Source organism: Xyrauchen texanus, chromosome 22 (assembly GCF_025860055.1).
Source record: "Xyrauchen texanus isolate HMW12.3.18 chromosome 22, RBS_HiC_50CHRs, whole genome shotgun sequence".
Taxonomy (NCBI): Eukaryota; Metazoa; Chordata; class Actinopteri; order Cypriniformes; family Catostomidae; genus Xyrauchen; species Xyrauchen texanus.
In genome coordinates, this window is record NC_068297.1 from 20,071,986 (window position 1) to 20,096,220 (window position 24,235).

The 24,235-nt window shown below is 40.3% G+C and overlaps 1 protein-coding gene across 1 annotated transcript in view; it reads left to right on the forward strand.

Moving 5' to 3' along the window:
- The first annotated feature begins 273 nt into the window (after positions 1-273).
- Positions 274-24,235, forward strand: part of LOC127662553 (serine/threonine-protein kinase D1-like) — a 69,631-nt gene continuing 45,669 nt past the window's right edge. The window contains exons 1-2 of the mRNA XM_052153792.1: positions 274-701; positions 24,090-24,228. Of these exons, the coding sequence (XP_052009752.1) occupies positions 537-701; positions 24,090-24,228 (304 nt within the window). The 5' untranslated portion in view covers positions 274-536. The remainder of the gene's footprint in view (positions 702-24,089; positions 24,229-24,235) is intronic.

Sequence of the window (24,235 nt, forward strand, 5' to 3'; positions counted from 1 at the left end):
TGGGTTTAGTGCAAGGACGTGTTCGATGTGAACGGCCCCTTACACTGCTCGATGGAGATTCCCTTTCAACGTATCATATGGTTTTACATTGGTACTGTACACAATGGTATTCCGGCACGGACAATATTCCATAAATAAAATGAATTAATCTATGTGTCAGAGTGGATACACTTTAACAATATCATTGAAAGTTTCACATCCACATCCTTGTACGCCATTGCGGCATCATTTGTGCTTCGGCGATGAAGAAAACAACCAGGAGGCGGTCTCTAATCAGAGCACAACATTAAACATATCTGACGTCTATATCTCCATCATCATCGCATCTCAATGTCCTAATAACTCTTTGCATTTCTGTGCCTCTTTATGCTTTGGTTTCCCCCCTTCAATCCGCGTTTTTCGTCAGTTAACCCGCTTAGCGTCTTTAGGGATCTGAAGTTTGGCTCAGTTTGCGCAACCGGTGTGTGAACTGACCGTTAAAACAGCACGATCCGATCGCTGTCCAAACGTGATTGTGTTAACACCAAGGGATTCATATGAGCGTGCCTCCGGTGATCCGACCGCCGAGCCCCATCCCGGGGTCGCAAGGCATTTCCTTCCAAATCCAGATCGGGTTAAGCCGGGAACCCGTCCTGCTGGACTCCGGCGAGTTCAGCCTGGCGCAGGTCCGAGAGATGGCATGCTCCATCGTGGACCAAAAGGTAACAGTTTCCATATTCATCTTGTTTTTAATTCATTGCCATTCAAACGCCGTGGTTGTAATGATCTTAAATAATGCAAGAAGTAAAGGTTCGGAGTTAGGAGTAAGTTTGACTTGTTACTTCTCCATCAACAGGGTGATGATGAAACACTTAAAGGGATAGCGCACTCCAAAAATAAATTCTGCCATCATTCACTCACTTTCATATTATTTCAAACCCACATGACTGTTTCTTCCATTAAACACAAACTTTTCATTTTTGTGTGAACTGTTCCTCATATCTCTCCTGCCTCACAAAATGTATGTATTATGTTTATAACCTTTATCATGAAGATTTATTTTAATTGGTGTATATTTCTTAATATGCAGAACCTGTTTATGAAATTATTTATATAATCCCAAACATTATCTGTTTTGTGTTATGTTGTTGTTGGATAATCCACTTACTGGTTCTTCAAGAAAGTCTGTTTGGCCAATGTGATCACAAAGTATTTAGGCTTAGAAATATTCTGAAATGATCCTTAAACTTTCAAGAGACATTTGCATTGAGAGCATATCATGATTTAATTTAATTTGTAGTAAAATTGAATCATTGTCAAGACTATGAAATTACTCAATAACCTCAAGCAATAGAAACACACTAGATGTGTACTGGCATTAAGCGTTCTGCATTGTATTTTCCATTGACAGTGATGACGACACATGGTGACGTTGGGTACTTATTGAACCCAGGAATGGCTTGTACAGCACACATTAGCATTAGCACAGTTAGTCTCTCTTACTCAGCTGTATTTAAAAAAAAAAAATACCCAGTGGATCATGTCCTGTAGTTTTTATTTTGTTTGTTGATAATAAGAATATCATATCACAGTACAAATTCACATGCTATCAAGCAAGGAATCATTTGCAACCCCCCCCACCCTTTCACTTGATAAAAATGTCACATAGATGTTTAAAGTGGCCTGATTGTAGACATCATAATAAATGACATGTCATTTTGATTATTGACATCCTAAGACCAGTTTGAATAAATTGATTAATTAAATAGGATTTGCTTAAAAACACAATTTGACCTGTATTGTTGCAATAGAGTTGCACTATGGTATTATGATGTAAAATTGACCAATGTACTACTGTGGCAAAATGATACCATATACATGAATGGGCAGACATAACAATACAAATAATAAACAAATTCAGACATTTTAAAATACATGCTTTAAAGGAATATTTCACCCAAAAATGAAAATTCTCATTTAATCATCCTCATGCCATCCCAGATGTTTATCGCTTTCTTTTTTGTACTGAACAGAAATAAAGATTTTCTTTTTATCTCAGCTCTTTTGGTCCATACAATGCAAGTGAATAGTAATCAAAACATTGATGCTCCAAATTACAGATAAAGGCAGCATAAAAGTTATCCATAAGACTGTAATTGTTTAATCCATGTCTTTTTATGCGATACATCAGTTTTGGATGAGAACAGTCCAAAATATAACTCCTTTTTCACTATAAACCTTGCCATTGCAGTCTCAAGGCACGATCATGATTTTAAGCTTGAATACACTTCCTAGTGCTTGACACAAAGCGCTAGATGCTGCTAGGAAGCGTAATCAAGCTTGCAATCATGATCACCAAGTAGACTGTCTGTAGAATGTCAAGATGTATAGTGAAGTTATATTTAGTTTTGTTCTCACTCAACACCGATCAGATCGCTTCAGAAGACATGGATTAAACCCCTGTGGTCATATGGATTACATTTATGCTGCGTTTATGTGTTTTTTGGAGATCCAAAGTTCTGGTCACAGTTAACTTGCATTGAGTGGATCTACAGAGGATTATATTGAGTACCACAAATTTAAAATAAAATACTTGTACAATTATTTTTCTTTTTAATTTAAGATATAAGATCTTTTAAGATTTTTGATGGCTTCTACTGTTTTGGCAGAATTTTCTACCAGTGATCAGCCATTCAGCCATGCAAGATGCCATCAAAATGTAGCTTTAAATGGAGTTCTTGACAGAAGTTTAGGAGAAACATGTTCTCACAGCAGTGTTTCCTCAGGATTTTGTGAGACCATGGGGGTGGACCTCTGACCCTCTAGGGGGGTCTGGAGGCATGCCATTGTCATGTTCTTGTCCTTCGGACAAGTAGATTGGTCCTTCACTAGTCCGAGTAAAAACTTGTACGGAGACAAAGACAAAAGAAAGGACATAAGAAAAAAGTCAAAGAAAAGCCTCTTCATCATTTACACATAATAGGGATTAAGAACACAGTGCAGAAAGACTGTAAATCATTACTAACCCTCAAGCCTGTATGAATTTCTCTCTTCTTAGGAAAATAAAATGAGATTTTTGGCAGAATATTAGTCATAGTCACTCTTCACTGTGACTGCATCTTAACATACTCCCTAACATCTCCTTTTGAGGTCCACAGAAGATAAAAAGTCAGACAGGTTAAAAACAACATGAAGGTGAGTAATTATGACAGAATTATTAGTAACACTTTTCAATAAGGTTCCATTCATTAACATTAGATAATGCATTAGCTGTGATGAACTAACAATAAACAATATTTTACAGCATTTATCAATCATAATGTTTGTTATTAAAAAAAAATTATATATAATTGTTCATTGCTAGTTCATAGTGCATGAACTAATGTTAACATATCCAACTTTTTATTTTAATGTATGAAAATGTGTTAATATACCATATGTTGGAATTAAAATGAACCAAGGTTAATAAATTATATAAAAGTGGTGTTTATTGTTATTTCATATTAACTGATATCTTGAGATAATCTTGAGATAATGAGAGAACCTTGCCGCTAAATCAGTTATGTTTTATATTAAAAACAGATATGCATATTAAAGATAGATAATATGTATTCATTGTGTGTAATTTATTAATGTCTTAGTGTTAATATTATTATAATGTATATTGTTATATACTTATTAAAGTATACACAGTCTAGGTAATTAATGGGAAACAATGCATATAGTACTCTAATCACATTGCTTTAGGTACACTGTAAAAAAATCATCTGGTTAATTGGAATTATTCAAATCAAAATTTAAATTCTACATGGCTAAATATACCTAACTACATTAGATTACACCAACAAAAGTCATTTTAGGATTAGATCATGTAGAAATAGAGCATTAATAACAATTGCATGTTACAACTTTTTTACAGTGTACATGACTACCTTTCCATATCTCTCTCTAATGCAATAAGTGAGCATGTGTCACAAGCACGTAATAAAGTCGTACAAGATTTACAAGTTCTTTAAAGATGCATATTCCGTGATAACACTACAGACACACTGTCATCACCCTTTAAAATGCACATAAGATGACATCCGCACACGGTTATAAATATATTTTTGCCCAATGCATTTTTTGTTTTGTAAGCACCTGCTATGACACATCACCAGAACGATAGTAGTTATTTTCCATAAATATTACATGTGCACCTTAAAAGTTTGTGATGAGCCACGAGGTGTTGACAACAAAATAATTTCCCACCATTATCAAATGTCTTTTCCCCCTTTCCAATTTTTTTTCTTTCCCTTGCAGCTACCTAGTTTACACAAAGTGACACAAAGTGCAGAGGTTGCAGTCTGTAGTGTTTTAAGAGATATAGGTGTTAAAATACAAAGCAGTATTTTGATATGCACATAACAAGCATCATGTGATGCTTAACCAGAAACACCTTTTATATAGGCAAGAGGTTGTCAGTATGTGTTTTGGAAAATAGAATTATGTAGTTAAATAAATTTAGAAGGAAAAAATGAGAACGAGAACAACAGATCAAATCTGAGCTCCTTCAACACCTTGTATACATGTTCTCAGATAGAGAAGCTCTCTTGAGCATAAGCACTGAGAGCATTTATCACTTTAAATAGTCCGATGTGAGAAGTTGAATACGTGTATATGAGATGAAGGTGACATGACATTACTGTGCAGACAGTTTCAAACAATGCTCTACTTATATTGTTTGGTTGCATGAGCTGGAATGTGTTAGTGGTGTTGTTGGACAGGTAGTCAGAGATGCTATACACACACTGAAGACAAAATAGATAAAAAAAAAAAAACAACCCAGAGATGTCACTTGAGGTTACATTACACTTCCTTTCATATCTGCTTTATTGTTAAATATCAGGGGGGTAGGGCAAATTTTATGTGTGACAACAACCGTGTGAGAACAAATGAATGAATATAATACTAACAACAGAACTTGTTCAGTTTTGTGTCAACTTTCAAATTCCCCATCTAATAGCAGGCTTCATCTTATTTGGCAGCTTGAGAAAGCAACACTAAAGCATGGACAGTTAAAAACCTATGAAATCAAATGTATGTTAGCAAATGTATGGTTATAGTCCATGTCAATTAGCTTTGAACCCATTAGAATGCTAGAGTATTTTGCCAAAAGTAACCTTTTGCAATTATACCAGGTCAGTCTCATGAGGCAGACATCCTTGTTGGAACTTTTTGCCTTTATCATCAAAATGTCATTATTATGCCATCTTCTCCTCAGTTTGAATGATTGTGTCACAGGCTTGGCAATCTACGGATTTATCCTGCATGTTTAACCGCAATATGTTTTATTATACTTATATAATACGTATACTTATAAATATGACATTTGTTACATATTATATACGTGATAATATATATATATTGTTTAATTGCACTATAATATTTAAGCAATATCACACAAGCAAGAGTGTGATATGGCCCTAAATTATTGACTGTACTACGGCTTGTGGCCTCGTGCCTGCGGCCGAATCACAGCAGTGCTGATTTAGGGCCTTATCGCACGATTGCGAGTGTGATATTGCCTATATACAACAGTTCAATGAACAAGTAAATTAAAAAATAATTGGAAAAACTGAGTACAGTCACAAAAACACATTTGTGCATGGAATAACTTTCTTATGTGACGGATCAGAATCTGCCATTGCTGGTTCAAACCAAATGATGCGTCCAAGCCTCTCAAAAACATCACTCCAGAACTACTAATATCACAGCTTGGGCTGTTTCTAACATGTTATTGGAGAAACAAGGATGTGTGTGTGTGTGTGTGTGTGTGTGTGTGTGTGTGTGTGTGAGAGAGAGAGAGAGAGAGAGAGAGAGAGAGAGAGAGAGAGAGAGAGAGAGAGAGAGAGAGATCGATCACCTGTTGATGATGCTGTAGACTGTTAGTCAGCTTTCTGAAGATAATGTCATTTTGATGAAATGCCAAAGCGGATTTATTCTTCTTTATTTCATGGTAGCTGGTGCGCAAGAGTCTTTCACTATAGAAACCTAAATGTCCTCCACCATTTTGTCCTCTCCAATGTGGTAAGAGGTCTTGAGTTTTTGTAATTAATCAGTCTTTTGTATCTCTCAGCTGTGATGAGCCATAATGCTGAAGTTGTTAGTTTAAAGCCGTTTAAATCTATTTCCTAGCTTTAGTAGTGTAGTCGTAACATGAGCAGTCATGGAGCGCTGTTGAATGTAAACTCTGAGTGACGCTGACTCCCTTCACGTTACCAACTGGCTCGTATTACATACAAAAATGGTCTTTTGCCTCCACCTGCTGGCTAGATTATGTAATGTCACAAAATTAAATGTAAAGAGACAGATGGCTCATAACACATCTGCACTGCACTTACACTTTAGTTTACATTTTACACTTTAGTTTACATTGGCACAAAAACAAGCGGAGTGATACACACACAGTGAAGCTTCCAAGTGCTGATGGTGTGAGACCATCAGTACACATGGAACGTCTATCGCAAGAGGCGATCACTATAGATACCACAATGTCCTCCGCCATTTTAAACACCACCCATTGTGTAATTAATCTGTCTGTTGTGTCTCTCAGCGCTGATGAGCCGTAATGCTGAAGTTGTTCGTTTAAAGCTATTTCCTTGCTTTAGTAATGTAGTGTAGTGTAGTGTAGTAAGTGTAGTAAGCGATCACGAAGAGCTGTTGTGTGTAAACAGCTGACGCGGATTCACTTCACATCACCTAACTGGCTCCTATTACACACAAAAATTATCTTTTGCCAACACCTGCTGGCTAACATATGTAATGTAAAAAAAAGACAAACAGAAGGTCTCAACAGATCTGCACAGCTCTTACACTTTAGTTTAGAATGGCAGAAGCACAAGCGGAGTGATACACACAGTGAGGCGTTGGAGTACTGATGGTGTCAGACCATCAGTGCTCATAGAAAGTCTCTCGTCCAATCATACCTAACCTCCTTCCCCAACACCAAAACCAATAATTAACAGTAACAACAATATAACCAACCAACAACAAAACAGACATAGCAAGCAAATATCAGTAAAGTCACAATAATTTATTCCAACAAATTACATGAATGCACTATATTCCTAATGATTCATGTCACATTAAAAGTCACACAAAATTTCCATGTGAAGAACAGAGTGAAACTGGAGGTTTCTTCCTGTCCGTGAAGGCAGTCACATCTTATTAAAAAATATACATCCAAACATTAGAACGTCGCAATCGGTCACATGACACGTGAGAACAATGGCATTTGACCTCACTGATGTAAAATCTGTTGTAACGCTTGTTGAGGCACCAGTTTTGAATGTCTAAATGAGCGCTGCTCGGGATTTGACTGTTATGGTGGATGGCAATGCTGAAAGACTGAAAGTTGGATCTGTTCTTCAAACAAAGCAATTACGGCATTGGAAGACCTGGAATACAGCGCAGAAATAGCATGGATTATATTTGATGTTATTTGATCGTTTTTATGGTGCTATTCTAATTTTTTGAGCTGCAATTCAGACATTTTGATACTCCCTTTGTGTCCCATGGCAAACAAAACAATTTGCAGATAAGCAGTTAATAAATAAAGCAATGTGTTAATGATTACATAATTTTAAAATATTGTCATATAAAAATGTAGTGTTGGGTAAAGCAATGGAATTGTCAGAAATGAGTTAAATATGGCCCAGTGTGACAATTAAAGGGATAGTTCAACCAAAAATGAAAATTCTCTTATCATTTTCTCACCCTCTTACCATCCCAGATGTGTATAACTTCCTTTCATCTGCAGAAAACAAACAAAGATTTTTAGAACATTTTAGATCTGTAGGTCTATACAATGCAATTGAATAGTGGCCAGAACTTTAAAGCGCCAAAAAGCACATAAAGGCCGCAGCATAAAGGTAATCCATATGACTCCATTGGTTAAATCCATGTCCTCAGATGTGATATGATAGATGTGAGAGAGAAACAGATCAATATTTAAGTCATTTGTTTTTACTATAAATCTTCACCTTTGACCAGCTCCAACCAGTAGGTGGCAATGTGCATGAGGAATACAAAAAACAAAAAACAAAAGAAGAATGTGGAAGTGGAGATTTATAGTAAAAAAGGAATTAAATATTGATCTGTTTCTCATTCACACCTATTATATCACTTTTGAAGACATTAATTTAACCACTGGAGTTTATGCTGCCTTTACATGTTTTATGGAGTTTCAAAGTTCTGGTCACCATTCACTTGTATTGCATTGACCTACATTGCTGAGATATTCTTAAAAAAATATTTGTTTGTATTCAGCAGAAGAAAGAAAGTCATACACATCTGGACAACCTAAAGGTGAGTAAATGAGAGCTATATGCTCTGTAGATACATATGCTCTGTAGAATGAGAATGTCCCACATAATGCTACCTACCTAACTAAAGCCAATTTTTTCAGTTTTCCAGAAAGTGACAATCCCTTCGATATGTCCCACCCAAACTTCCTTTTTTGATTTTGTTTTTTGTCAATATCAATACATGAAAGAAAACTTCTAATGAAGCATTTTCATGGGGTCTTTAAAATTGCCTGTAGCTGTTCCTATACTTAGGTTGGCGATGGAAATAAGTTGGCGATAAGTTAATGTCTGAGCCAGAGAGTACTGGCTGAAGTACAGCAGAGGAGGACAACAAATGTCTTTTCAGGATCAAGTATCAAGGACCAAACTCACTCAGGACTCACTCGTTAAAGGTGTGGTAGAATTTCATAATACAGAGTTCACAGTTCTCTAACAGGCCAATGTGATGATTATTAGTCTGTCAGTATTTATTGGACTTTTTATGGCAGAACAGGACTCTTTTGCTGGAAACAGGTTAATCAATTTGGAGAAAGTGGTTACAGAGACCCTAGTGTTAGCCTACTTGAGTAAGGGAAAGATTCAAGAATGTCTTCAATACATGAAAATATGCACTGATACTTCTGAATCACATTTTATGAATGACTCTCATTGGTAGTCGCTCGCAAATGTCGCATGTCATGTGCAAAAGTTGACATTTTCTCAACTTTGTCTTGTCGCTCGACACAGTGAACTCTTTCGCCAATGGTCACTGCAGCTTGTCTCACCGGAAGTTGCTCTGCTCTCATTGAAAATAAATGGGATTGTGTTGTTTTGTGTGCCGGCAGTGTGAATGGGCTTTAGGCAGTATGTTAATCTCAGTCAACCATCCCTTTCATTGCTTCTTTTTCATTCTATAAACGAGAAGGCATGAATTTCTCTGCTATTTTATATGAATTATTAAATATATTATTCTAAAATGAACTGTATTAAGATCCCAGAGACACACCTTGACACATGTTGAAAGCAAATGCATTGTATATTTCAACACACAACTTAATCAGTCCACAAGTTTACTGTAAGACACATAAAACAAAACCAGCTACAAAAGGACAACATTTTGACCTGACCTTAAGAGGTGAAAAAAGAAAGGAAAATTCTCTTTACCACATCTTCTTTCTCACATTGACAAAAGCCCTTATTGCCATCAAGGGGCTGCCTAATAGACTGTGAATCCATTAGTGCTCTGGATTATCAGGCTTAATTAAAGTGATAGCACCTTTGTTTTGAAGTTTGCACCTTTTTGCATTACCGCTCCTCAAAGTGTTCATATTAATCAGCGGGACTAGTCTTCATGCTAAGCGCTAACCATTGCTCAGTCCATAGACATGACTGCCAGATGAGCATAGCTGATGATGGCTGTGTGGAACAGCTACTGGAGCTTGACGAGTGATTGCCTGTCAGCCTAAATCGTCCATCACAGGTTTGAAACAAGTTAAAAAGTATTCTCGTTGTTGTAGAGCAGGGCTTAATGACACAGGTTTGCTTTTGCTTGGTTAACAATGGAGTCTCCCCATAAACTAACATAAAAGACAGCTGTATTCATGGTGTTAAAATGAAGTGGGCCCTAATTTGCGCAGTACTCCGAAAGATGTAGATTTTAACACAATTATACATTCACACTGGCCAAGATATTATATGTGAATTATTGATATTAGCTTATATGGTCATCTCTCCAGTACTGGTCTTTCTGTGTGAGTCTATCTAGTTACTTGGCAACTGATTATGATTGCCTGTGAAGTACTTATCTGAGTGCCATTATGATGACGAGAGCCACGTGTGGTGGGGTCACACACACACACACACACACACACACACACACACACACACACACACACACACACACACACACACACCTACACTGGGGTAAGAGATGAGAGCAGCACATAGCCCATTGTCAAGCAGCTGTTCTGGAGAGTATTCAAAGAGCTGCTTTCATTATCACGAGAGACATGATGGTGTGCCTGCATGTTTGTGCACGTGTCTGTCTTCTTTTGAGGACTATAGCTTCATAGACTTTCATTAATCTGAATATTTCAACAATCACACATTGTTGAAAAATTTAGATGAATGAAAGTCTATGAAGATATATAAGCTTAGAAGCGGCACCTCTGTGCACTCTTTGGTATATCATCAAATCAGCTTGCAAGGTGGATACATGTGAACTGTGCAAATTTATGATCTCACAATGAATTCTGAAACAGTGGATTTACTTTTTTTTTTTAGCTGAACTCCTTCTGTGCTTCCTAGAATTTGAAGCACTGCCCCCAGTGGCTGAATCAGGAAGTGTTTTGAGTGTAAGGGCATGTGTGAACTCCAGTTTCTGGATGAAAGGGCCTAACCCCAACCCTAAATCTATCCACCAGTCGAGTAAAAAAATAGTCTTCAAGGGAAAATGTAACCTCAGAATCGTGCTCTTTACTGTTTATGCAAACACAATTACTTCCTGTTTTCAACACAGGACGGGAACCCAGGCCTCCCACGCAGCTGAGACAGTGCACTTCCGGTTGCGCGAAAGAAGAAACTAAACACACTTGAATCGATGCAAACATGTCTAATGGGAGATGTTGCTTGTCAGTAACTCGGCATAATGGGGCTTGAGAAATGGACTCAATGTGGAAATAGGACTGGAGAGAGTTAACCAAGAAGCTTGTTAATTGCTGTCAGTATTGAAGTAAACACTGCATGTTGCAGTAGTTGAAATGACTACAAATATGTTGTGTTTATTTCAATGCCGTTTGCTGGGAGGTTACATCATTTTAATTGGTGTTCATGCAGTTGTCTTCTCAGGAAAACATTGCCAAGGTCTCACCATGTACAAAACATAGCTTTCCATTATAATGCCTTTTGTGCACTTGCATGAGAAAACACAATAGATTTAGTTTACCAGTTTACCAAAGGACCATTCTAGTCTACTTCATTTGTGTCATTCGGGAGTCATTGATTTTGATCCACAAAATATTTTAAAGTATTTTACAGATCAAGTGTCTCACAACATGCAATAGGATTAAAGACATCAATGTTCAATAAACAGTTACATGTATTATTATTAATAATTATTATACTTCTGTTAAGAAATATAGTTCATTATCCGAACTGTAAACTGTTTACAGTTTCCAAGCAATGCATTAGTAGAGAAAGAAAAGTTTTACAATGACTTCAAACACGGCTCATCCAATCATAATCTATCCGCTTCATGATAAAGAATTTATCACTTGTTGCACTTTGTCTTACTGATACATACAGACTAAACAGTCTTTGACATAATCAAGTTATTAAAGTTTGTTAACACCCTTTGTGAAATTAAACATGCATATTTAATAAACCAACCACAAAATGAACACATTGAAGTCACTCTTTAACAGGCTAATGAAATGTAAATGTTTCTGAATGTTCTTTAATCTTGTATTAAACAACTGAAAGCGGTACAGCGAATGCAGAAGCACACAAAATCATTGCTTACACATTGTTTCGTGATTGTTGCACCGCATGCTGTGCGAGGGAGTCCAGTTCACCTTATCTTAGGCAAAATATCGAAATTATAAAGTCAACTTAGAGGGCTACCTCCTGCTAAGCCTGTCATGTTATTTTAATGATCTGCTGTAGCACCTCAAAGCCCAACAGAACTTGCGCAGCCTCCAGCCGAGTGCACTTTGCCAAGGGTTAGTTAGTGGGCATGCCGGCACTGAGAAAGAGAGCTGTAAAATACTCACTAATAAAGTGTGAACATACAGCTATTAAGGTGACAATGAGAATCTTAGCAGTACTAAAAGGGAGCTGTAATTAGATACAGTGTGTAGTCTTGTCTTATAGTGTCGCTCACTCAGATGATCCTCCACAAGATTAAGCATATTTAAATGAATGTGAGTGAGAGTTTAATGTATAGCTCTGAATGGAACATAAAGGCCTTTACTATCTATATGATTAGTGGGGTTATTTGTATAGATGGCAGAATATTTCCTGGTTCTTTTTGGCCCATTCCTTAGCATTCCAATTCAAAATCTTGTAAATTTGATTCAATTTATAATTATTGTATTACAAATAATGAGTATGGATTTTACATATAAGCATTTGACAGACACTTTTATCCAGAGCGACTAACAGTGCATACAACATAGAACTTTTTTTATTAGTATGCACATTTCCTGGGAATTGAACCCATGACATTTACATTGCTTGTACCATGAGATACAGGAACACTACACTTGTATCCAAAGCGATTTACATTGCATACAAGCTACAGTATGTGCTCAGTATTTATTGACCTCGCCCTACTGTGCGCTGGTTCCTCGTTTACTGTGGGGGAGGCAGACACTGAACCAGCGCTCCATACCATGGCCCCCGTCTTGAAGCCTACCACGGCCCCCGTCTTGAAGCCTACCACGGCCCTCGTCTTGAAGCCTACCACGGCCCCCGTCTTGAAGCCTACCACGGCCCCCGTCTTGAAGCCTTACACGGCCCTAGTCCCGAAGCCTGACACGGCCCCAGTCCCGAGGCCTGTCACGGCCCCAGTCTCGAAGCCTGTCACGGCCCCAGTCTCGAAGCCTGACACGGCCCTAGCCCCGAAGCCTGACACGGCCCTAGCCCCGAAGCCTGACACGGCCCCAGTCCCGAAGCCTGACACGGCCCCAGTCCCGAAGCCTGACACGGCCCCAGTCCCGAGGCCTGTCACGGCCCCAGTCCCGAGGCCTGTCACGGCCCCAGTCTCGAAGCCTGGCACGGCCAGCGAGTCAACGCCCATGCCTGCCACAGCCAACGAGCCAGTGCCCATGCCCGCCACGGCCGGCGAGCCAGCGCCCATGTCTGCCACGGTCAGCGAGCCAGCGCCTGTAGCCTCGACCGCCAGAGTCTTCCACGGCTCTGCCGGGTTCTGCTCCGCCCCCAGAGTCTTCCACGGCTCTGCCAGCCTCTGCTCGCCCCTCAGAGCCCTCGCTCCTCCTCCTAAGCCTCCCAGGGCTCTTCCTCTCGAGCCTCCTATGGCTCCTCCTCTCGAGCCTCCCAGAGCTCTACCTCCCAAGCCCCCCAGGGTTCTGCCTTTCAAGTCTCTCGAGCCTCCCAGAGCTCTACCCCTCGAGCCTCCCAGAGCTCCGCCTCTCAAGCCTCTCAGGGCTTCTCCTCCCGAGTCTTTCAAGGCTCCTCCTCCCAAGCCTCCCAGGGCTCCTCCTCTCGAGCCTCCCAGGGCTCCGCCTCACGAGCCTCCCAAGGCTCCTCCTCCCAAGCCTCCCAGGGCTCCTCCTCTCGAGCCTCTCAGGGCTTCTCCTCTCGAGTCTTTCAGGGCTCCCCCTCCCAAGCCTCTCAGGGCTTCTCCTCTCGAGTCTTTCAGGGCTCCACCCCTCAAGCTTCTCATGGCTTCGCCTCTCGAGTCTCTCAGGGCTCCTCTCCCCCTCAAGCCTCTCAGGGCTTCCCCTCTCGAGTCTTTCAGGGCTCCTCCTCCCCTCGAGCCTCTCAGGGCTCTGTCCCTCGAGTCTTTCATGGCTCCACCCCTCAAGCCTCTCACGGCTTCGCCTCTCGAGTCTCTCAGGGCTCCTCCCCCTCTCAAGCCTCTCAGGGCTTCCCCTCTCGAGTCTCTCAGGGCTCCTCCTCCCCTCAAGCCTCTCAGGGCTTCGTCTCTCGAGTCTTTCATGGCTCTCCCCCTCGAGCCTCTCAAGCCTTCCAGGGCCCCACCTCTAGAGCCTCTCGAGTCTTCCATGACCTTTTTCCCCGAGCCTCTCACGGCTCTACTCCCAGAGACTCCAGAGCCTCCTACGGCTCCGCCTCCCGAGCCTCCTACGGCTCCCCCTCCAGAGCCTCCCACGGCTCCACCTCCCGAGCCCCTCACGGCTCTGCTCCTACAGACTCCAGAGCTTTCTATGGCTCCGCCTCTCGGGCCTCCTACGGCTCTACCCCCCGAGACTACAGAGCCTGACAGGTCGTCGCCTCGGGGACCTCCCACGGCGCCACCTCCATTGGCTCCACCTCCTGAGCCTTTCAGGCCTTCGCCCCTAAAGCCTCCCTTGGCTCCACCTCCAGAGCCTTCCAGAACCCCACCTCCAGAGCCGCCTACAGTGCCGCGTCTGACGGCACTGCCTTTCACGGCTCTTCCCTGGCCCCCTGACCCTGTCCGGTGGCCCCCTCCCTGTCCTGTGGCCTCTTCCCTGGCCTCCTGACCCTGTTCCTGTCCGGTGGTCACCTTCCAGACCCCCGGACCCAGTCCCTGTCCTCCAGTCGCCTTCCAGACCCCCTGACCCTGTCTCTGCCCTACGGCTGCCCCCTAGATCTCCCGACCACCCGCCTGTCCGCTATGTTCCCCCTAACCTTGCCTTGAAACTGCCCATTGACCCCCATGGACTGTCTCATTTCCCTCTGTGCCCCTTGGACTGCCCTCAATTTTGTTTGTGTGTTTTGTGGGTTATCTGTTCAGGGTTTTTTTGTTTGTTGGGATCGTCCAGCACCACTTCCTCGCAACCGAGCGCGGCCGTCAGGAGCCGTCCGTTTTAGAGGGGGGAGTACTGTCACGAACCCCGCTCCTCTGCCCCATCCCCGCTTCGTCGCACAAACACTCACTCCTCAAGCTCGCACGCTCGTTCCGCCCCCTCGAGCTCGCACGCTCGTTCCGCCCCCCCCCGAGCTTGTCACGCTCTTTTTGCTCGCTCGAGCCCTCACGCCCACTTTGCTCCTACTCGCTCACATGCTCGTAGGCAATCTCCCTTCCTCGAGTTTCTCACGTGTTTCCAATCCCCCAGAACATTATGACCACCTGCACTCGCGTCATCTGCACTCCTGCACATTAGTTTCACCTGCACTCGTCTCATCACCTTTCATTGTTTACACCTGCACCTTCCCCTATAAATACCACAGCACATCCGTTTCACGGGTGTTGGTTATTGTATTTAGTTTCCCGTGTCTTTGCCCCCGCTAGTCTCGTCTAGTTTTGATTCCCTCTTGAACTCCTCTTGATTACCCCCTTAGCTTGCCAGCTCCTCGTTCCCCTAGTACCCCTGATTACTCCCTTTGTAAGTTTACCCGCCTCTCGATCCTGTTTACCCCGGCTTTGACCCTCGCTCCCCTCGACTACTCTCCCGGATTTGCCCCCTTTACTCTCTTTGATTCCCCGGCTTTTGACCCTACGCTACCCTGACCATTCTCCCTCTGGATTTTCCGTGCTGTACTTTTGTTTGCCTGCAAATAAACGCAGTTTTGATATACATTGTGACTGTCTCATCTTGTGTGTGTGTGTGTGTGTGCGGGTTACATATGCACATTTCCTGGGAGTTGAAACCATGATCTAGAGACCCATGCCGATGCTTGCACCATGCTCTACCAGCAAAACTACTTTTATCCAAAGCAACTTACAGTGCATACAACTATACATTTGATCAGAATATGCATTTCCTGGGAATTCAACCCTTGACCTTTACTTGCACCATGCTCTACCAGTTGAGCAACAGGAACTCTACTCTTGAGTTTCTGAAGGAACAAAACGGTTAGGTTTGCCAACTTTCTTCCAGCCAAATACGGGACATTGCAGCTCTAAACTTTTTTTCAGAAAGGTTCTTGTGCGAGATGCTGCGCAACGGATGAAAATGTCCACATAGAGCATGCTTACATCGGAAAACAATTAACAAACAGTGCTGATGGGCGTAAAAACATATTCAAGACTTTACGTATACAATTCTATGTTTAATCCGATGTCCAGGAGGAGCCAAATTTATATCAATCGGCTGCAATCAGTGGAGAAAAATTATATATTTTTCTGTCAAGCGTTTTCTTCCCCATAATTAAGCTTAAGCCTTTTTTATTTATAAAACCCAATGAACTGGCTTTCTGTATAAAAATGGGCTCACCAGTTTGTAGACTGTATATGACTACAGCTAATGTATTAACAAGTAGGCCTATGCATTACCAAACCAACAACAACAACAAAAATAACATTAACTAAGCCTATACTGTACTTTTGCACAAACATTGATGCATTTCTCAAATTCTTGGAGTCCCTCTTCCAGAAGGAGCACTGACATATGCAGTCCAATTCAATGTCATGTCATGAATAGGTATGTTTACTGGTGTTTTGGAATCACAATGGTGAGAAACAATTATCATGCACTTGAGTGCTACAACTGTATATGTTTGACAAAATTCTCCTGCTTCTGACAGAAAACACAACAAAAACCCGCACTGATTGTCATTGATCTTTCCCCCACTTCTGTCAAGTGTGGTATCCGTGTAACTTAGCAACAGCCAATATCTCACACATCTCATGTGAAAGGTGTGTGTTTCAGGTCCATTTCTCTCAGTTTGTGAAACATTCTCAGCAGTTTGGGTGTGAGATGCTACAATAAGGGACAAATGGCATGTATTTCATACGGAAATGTTATTCCATTAAATATGGGGCGATTCCGTATTATTCGGGAGGTTTGGCAACCCTAATCACAGCTTAATGTTACTAATCGAAGGAACCTGTTTTCAGATCTCAATATGATGTGTTGTTCCAGATAAAGGTTTCTTTAAAGGTTTCTGTTTTTCCTGATTTTAAAACGTTCTTCCCTACCCATACAATTTGATGATCAAACCTAAAAAAAATAAAAAATAGAAAGCCATATCATCTTGAAAGCATGCTGGCTGTTGTTTTCTCTTGTGTGTGGATGGGGTTTATAAATGGAGGAGCAATGCTCCAATAGTATTGATCAGTGGTTGTTACAGCACAGCCAGTGGCTACTAACCTGCAGACTACACATCGCTTGAACAGACTGATTGACTGATGGTGGTTATGGTTCATGCTGTCTAGGGACATTGACTGGCTCACACTGAAATGTAGTGTGTATTGTGTATTGTAGGTGTGCAAAGCCATGCACAGTATATAGTTACTGCTACTTTTAAGAGCTCTGTGCATAATAGAATGCATTTCCACTCACACATTATTTTGGGCTGTGAGATGTCTTGTATAAAAAAAGAAGAAAAAAATGCATTTGTTTTGAAATAATTGATTATTATGTGAGAATGCTGATGGATTCAGTTTGGACAAAATCTGTTTCACTTGAGGTGCAACATTTCACTCATGTTCCGCACTGAATGGCTTCTTACATTGTGAAGAAATAAACCACCCAGCTCTGCAAACTTTGGTACCATGTGAACAGTTCTTTTTGTTTTGTGAGGTGTCACATAAACTGCAGGACAGCAAGTGAAAGGGTACCTTAATTTCATATTTACATTTACATTTATGCATTTGGCAGAGGCTTTTATCCAAAGGGACTTACAGTGCACTTATTACAGGGACAATCCCCCCGGAACAACCTGGAGTTAAGTGCCTTGCTCAAGGACACAATGGTGGTGGCCGTGGGGTTAGAACCAGCAACCTTCTGATTAATAACCCTGTGCTTTAGCCACTACACCACCACCACATATGGAGTTGATATTGTCTTTTGTTTTCAAATCACCTCTCTTACTGTAAATCAGCTATGTATGAGGAAAAATATGTGATGCATGGATCTGATGCCAAAGGGCAGCCCTACTACGCATTACAGTGTGTGCAGAGTGTGAAGCATTCACTAATAATTGAGTACAAATGTTCTTTTTTGTATGCATATGAACATAAAATTGTTGCACATAAAATGTTATTATCTACCTGTGCATATGGCATATAGGCTTATGCTCTCAGATCATGCTGCAATGCACATAACAATATTTTTTAAATAATGATAATAATAATTCTATATAACAATAATTATAGTTGGGATAAGTTATAGTTGGTTATATATTTTATCCCATTTAGATAAAAAGTGCAAGCTATTTGTAGTAAGGAACAATATGTAATACATTATAAATTATGCATAGAACTAATATAATGCATGTATAACAATATGACAACTGGTTGATATCATTAGTTTGAGTAATTAAAGGGCTAAGGTTCTTTAGCATGTCAAAATGGTGCTGGGAGGAAGGAACCATGGCATAACGCTAAGAGCAGGGCATTGAGCCTGGTATGGCGTGGGCGAGAGGGGGTTGACAGAACAGATGATTCACTCCTCACAAGCTTTCAGAGTGCTCTCTCGCTCTCTTTCTCTCTGCCTATCTATCTGCCTCCTTCCCTTTTCTCCCAACATACCTGCCTCTTTCCACACACACAAGTGCTTGCTCCACCCTGACAACCAGCTTCAGCAACCAGTTGTTTAAAGGGAAGACGACAACCAAATTGATGTTCTTCTTACCAGCTAGCCTGTCATCTATAAAACACATACAGAGAGATGGCGAGAAATGACAGTCATAAAAGACCATCAAGCGAGGTGGTACGGGCAGCTCTCTCAGAGGCAATAACGTGGAGTTATTGTCAGAGGATTCCACCGATCAGAGCCATACATCTCCCAAGGGGTTGATGACAAGGATCGGTGTGTCTCCAGCTTTGATGGCTCAGACATGCAGCAGATATATGCGCATCCATTTGTGCCAAACAAATGAATAGTGCTCAATCAGGAAAGAGCCTTGGGTGTCCGCTGCCATGACAACCCACACTGTTACAGTGAGGCTGCTGTCATGGTGACCTCAAAAGCACATTTGCCTCTGTGTATCTTCATTGTGTAGAAATTATTAAAGCTAGACAAGAGGGGAAAGAATCTGTACAATTAAACAGCAAGAAAATGGGGTGAAAGAAAATGCAAAAACATACTTTATCCCGCAAGAGTCGATTTGAATCTGATAAATATGTTAGCATTGGTGATCAGCCAAAATGGGATTTGATTAATGTGAGGAAATCTTTATTTGTGCTTTTTACTTAAATCTAATTTCAATGCATTGGTTTGATATGACCAAAGTTAGTATCATTTTGCATTTTTTCTTTTATTTTAATAGCTATTTTCAAATTGACATTTCAATTTAGTCTTAGTTTCAGAAGGTTTTGATAGTTACAGTTTAGTGGTGTCCCCAATAGACATATTTCTATTTAGTTTTTATATATTTTGGTTTTATTAAGTTTACTTAATCCGTTGAGGAACCAACAGAATATTTCCAGAGTTTGGATTTCCATCTTAATTAAGCAAGGCTTTTTAGGAAATATGCTGCATCTGTATTCACACAGGAACAGTAGGAAACAACATATTTGCTTAATAGTGTACCTGCTACTTGTTGCTTCTCTTGTACAGCAGAAAGATAAAGATAAGATAAATGTCATCACAATGGTTAAGTTTAAGGCACTGAGGTGGCATTTCATTTACAAAGAACCAAAGGCGCCTTATAGTCAGATTTTCTAAATACACAAAAGCAAGAGGAAACAATTTTGTGTTTACATGAATGCATGCTTGTGCATTCACTGTAATGTTTCAAATAGGGCTGTAGATTTAACACGTTAATTCAGTGTGATTAATCTGATTAAAAATAACGCGTTAAAAAATCAACGCAATTAATCGCAATGCCCCCGGACCGTAATAAGGAAGATTCCTGAGAAATGCAAGCTTGTAGTACCACCTGTTTACTTCAGAGGGCAGTAAGTGAAACTTCAGCTGTATGGGCAACACGCAGTTTATACAGTAAAGAAAACAACCCTTCAGCAGGCAGCACAACACAAACAAGCTTTACGTTCTTGTGTTCAGAACACTTGATGGAGTGCAAATTAGAACTGAGGGTTCTCAAGATGTGTTCTAAATATTAAACTATATTTAACTTGACACAGTGTCCTAAAAATTTTATGTTTATGACGCAACGCACCCGAGACGCAACACAAGCTTGTCTGATGCAGGTGTACATTGATGTGTCCTTAAACAAGCCCTCATAATAAATCTCAAACTGATTGATAAATTCACTTGTGAAATGGATTGCTGTGAACTGTATGCCAATGATTGACTTATGATCAATAATATGGTAGTAAACAATACATTGTATTCTAATGCCGCTTTTTGTATTGTCTTATCACTGATTAACTCTTCTGCCACAAGAATGTAATGCATTTTAATTACCTGAATATTTTTATATATGTATATACACTCACCTAAAGGATTATTAGGAGCACCTGTTCAATTTCTCATTAATCCAATTATCTAATCAACCAATCATATGGCAGTTGCTTCAATGCATTTTGGGGTGTGGTCCTGGTCAAGACAATCTCCTGAACTCCAAACTGAATGTCAGAATGGGAAAGAAAGGTGATTTAAGCAATTTTGAGCGTGGCATGGTTGTTGGTGCCAGACGGGCCGGTCTGAGTATTTCACAATCTGCTCAGTTACTGGGATTTTCACGCACAACCATTTCTAGGGTTTACAAAGAATGGTGTGAAAAGGGAAAAACATCCAGTATGCGGCAGTCCTGTGGGCGAAAATGCCTTGTTGATGTTAGCGGTCAGAGGAGAATGGGCCGACTGATTCAAGCTGATAGAAGAGCAACTTTGCCTGAAATAACCACTCGTTACAACCGAGGTATGCAGCAAAGCATTTGTGAAGCCACAACATGCACAACCTTGAGGCGGATGGGCTACAACAGCAGAAGACCCCACCGGTTACCACTCATCTCCACTACAAATAGGAAAAAGAGGCTACAATTTGCAAGAGCTCACCAAAATTGGACAGTTGAAGACTGGAAAAATGTTGCCTGGTCTGATGAGTCTCGATTTCTGTTGAGACATTCGGATATTAGAGTCAGAATTTGGCGTAAACAGAATGAGAACATGGATCCATCATGCCTTGTTACCACTGTGCAGGCTGGTGGTGGTGGTGTAATGGTGTGGGGGATGTTTTCTTGGCACACTTTAGGCCCCTTAGTGCCAATTGGGCATCGTTTAAATGCCACGGCCTACCTGAGCATTGTTTCTGACCATGTCCATCCCTTTATGGCCACCATGTACCCATCCTCTGATGGCTACTTCCAGCAGGATAATGCACCATGTCACAAAGCTCGAATCATTTCAAATTGGTTTCTTGAACATGACAATGAGTTCAGTGTACTAAAATGGCCCCCACAGTCACCAGATCTCAACCCAATAGAGCATCTTTGGGATGTGGTGGAATGGGAGCTTCGTGCCTTTAGGTGAGTGTATATATATATATATGAGGGGCTATCTCTGCAAATATTTGTATATGCGATTAAATGTGATTAATTGTGATTAATTAATCGGGACACCATGTAATTAATTCGTTAAAATTTTTTAAACAATTGACAGCCCTTGTACTGGCGACCTGTCCAGGGTGTCCCCCGCCTTTCGCCCAATGTTAGCTGGGTTAGGCTCCAGCGCCCCCGACCCTGTACACAGGATAAGCGGTTGACGATGGATGGATGGATGGATGGATGACAGCCCTTGTTTAAAATGGTCTGAAATGAGAAGGCCCTACGTACAAAGGACCTATGAAATCATTGCCCGAAATTTAAATGAAGATTACTGTAGCTGTCATTCACAAACTGTTGTCATTTTGAGTGCTTGTTAACTAAAATGATATTTTATGTTATTTATTCAACCACAGTTATTTGTTTCAAATTATTCTAGTTTTTGTTTACCTTATTGTAAAGGGATAGTTAACCAAAATTAAAGTTGTGTCATTTACTCACCTCATGTTGTTCCAAACCCTAATGACTTTCTTTCATACGTGGAAAACAATAGGGGTCATTACGCTTTAATTGTATGGAAAAAAGATGCAATGAAATTGAATGGTGACTGAGACTAACATTCTGCCTAACATTAGTTGAAATTAAGGTACAGTAAGTAAATAAAGACATACTTTTCATATGGGTGATCTATCCCTTTAATTATTTTATTTCAGTTCACAATAACATTTTTGTCTTGATTTTCATTTACTAAAATAACCCTGCATTTGAGGTTGGAGCATTTTGGCATGGCTTATGAATCTGTGCTTGCAGTGGTATGCTTTTAAAACATCACCTTGAAGTTTAGTCAGTAACTGAATGATTCGGCAACAACACATTTTGGTGCAGTGTATATCTTGTGTAGGCGTTCAGAGGTGAGCGCTTCTGCTGGGTTGATTAACAATAACAGTCATCTTTATTTTCACCAAACCAGTGCTCTGGTTAGAAGCAGCTGCTCTTTAGAGGTTCAGACTTGAAATTGCACATTTTTCAATGAGAAGCTCAGACTTGTGAATAAATGTGACATGGCTATATAGTACGACTGGATTGGGAACAAAGCAAATCTGTTAACCTGTAGCCTTATAATCATCAAATGCTTTCACAGTCTGTTAGCATCCAGATATCTTGGATGGATACATTTTATAAACCCACAATTGCTTTCTAAACACACAGATCTTTTGTTAGTCAGTGCTGTTCAGTGTCTCTATTTAGAAATTGGATTCTCTCCATATTCTTTCATTTCCTATTGAGATTTGTGCCATACATTCTTCTCTGTGACTGCCTCTTCAGAAAACTAATTTGCAGAGGCTTCCTGAATCTTTGTCATTTTCAATGCATAAAGAAATATCAGAATGCTTCATACAGTACATGCTGTCAGCTGCATGGTTGCAAAACCAGAGCAGAACATTTATGAAATGTGAAGAAAATTCATTCAGGAACATAATAGATGTCTCAGAGAACAGATGTATGTGTGCACCAATTTGTTAAAATGCAGAGTGAGCATGTTCATTCATTACTATAACTTAAATTAACTGAATGCTTTTTAGTGGCGGATCATATTATATCAAGTCATGCATTCATTTAATTAAATCTATAGTACTAACCTAAAAAGCTGTGGTGTTCCCCCAACAAATGAGATCTCATTAATACCTCATTAGTTTCTCATAGACATCCAAGAGATTAAATAAATAGAGACTTCTGCTTACATCCCCTGCTTTTTAGATTTTTCTCATCTCAACAAGTGTCTCAAACTATGTTCAGATTTACCAAGATACTAACGTGTGCAATCAAAAGTTAGTTTTTAATGACTTCTGTCTGAACTCATATATTTCTCATCATCTACTACTTCCAAGACCAAATGATCTGAGCTATAGTATGCTATCAACATTATTATTTTTTTAATAGCTGATATAATATCAATTACGGCACGTCAACAATTGTTACAATAATTGTATTTTTTTTTAAGGAATTTGAGGAGAAAAAAATCAGATACAAAGTTTACTTAAATGAAATATAACTGAGATCTCCAATAATCATTTCAATGCAAATAAAAGTTCAAATACAATTTCATTGTGGCAGACAGAGTAGCTTTTATTTGCTTTCTCTTTTATTTGTGGTGTAATAAAGTCCAAATAGTTTAGATGCGAGATCCCTTTGTGAATTGTGTAGGTTTGAATTGCCATTACATGCAGGCCTTCTCTGCAGTGTTGCTGCAACTCAACCCAGCAGGGATCAATAGGGAATGAGGCTAGTGAGCCATTTCCCCAGCGGTCTACATGGGTCAGTCAATATGTTGCTCTCCTCTTTTGACATTGAATTGATTGTGAGGCTGCTGTTTGAAAAACTGTTTAAGAGCAGTCAAAAAAAAAAAAAGAACAAAAAAAGTATTTAATACTATAAATTCTTTTATCAGTAAGGTTTGTCACCAAGAGCGATTATAATGCTGTGTGCGAGTTGCTTTAATGGAAGCTGCTATAGTATATGCTTTAATATGCTTTAGATAAGAGATGTTTTATGTCAGTTGAATATGTGGGCAGGGCTTTTAGAAGTATTATATATCTGTCGTGACTAGACAAGCAGTCCCTTCATGGAAGATAACATTGTGAACTAAACAGCACACGCCCAGTATTTCCTACATTCACTGACACCTGACAGAATTGTATTTTTATTTAATTTTTTTATTCGTCACAGTTCCCAGAATGTGGCTTCTATGGGATGTATGAGAAGATTCTTCTTTTCCGCCATGATCCAAACTCTGAGAACATTCTGCAGTTGGTGAGGTGCGCAGCAGACATTATGGAGGGGGACCTGGTGGAAGTTGTCCTGTCAGGTAAGTG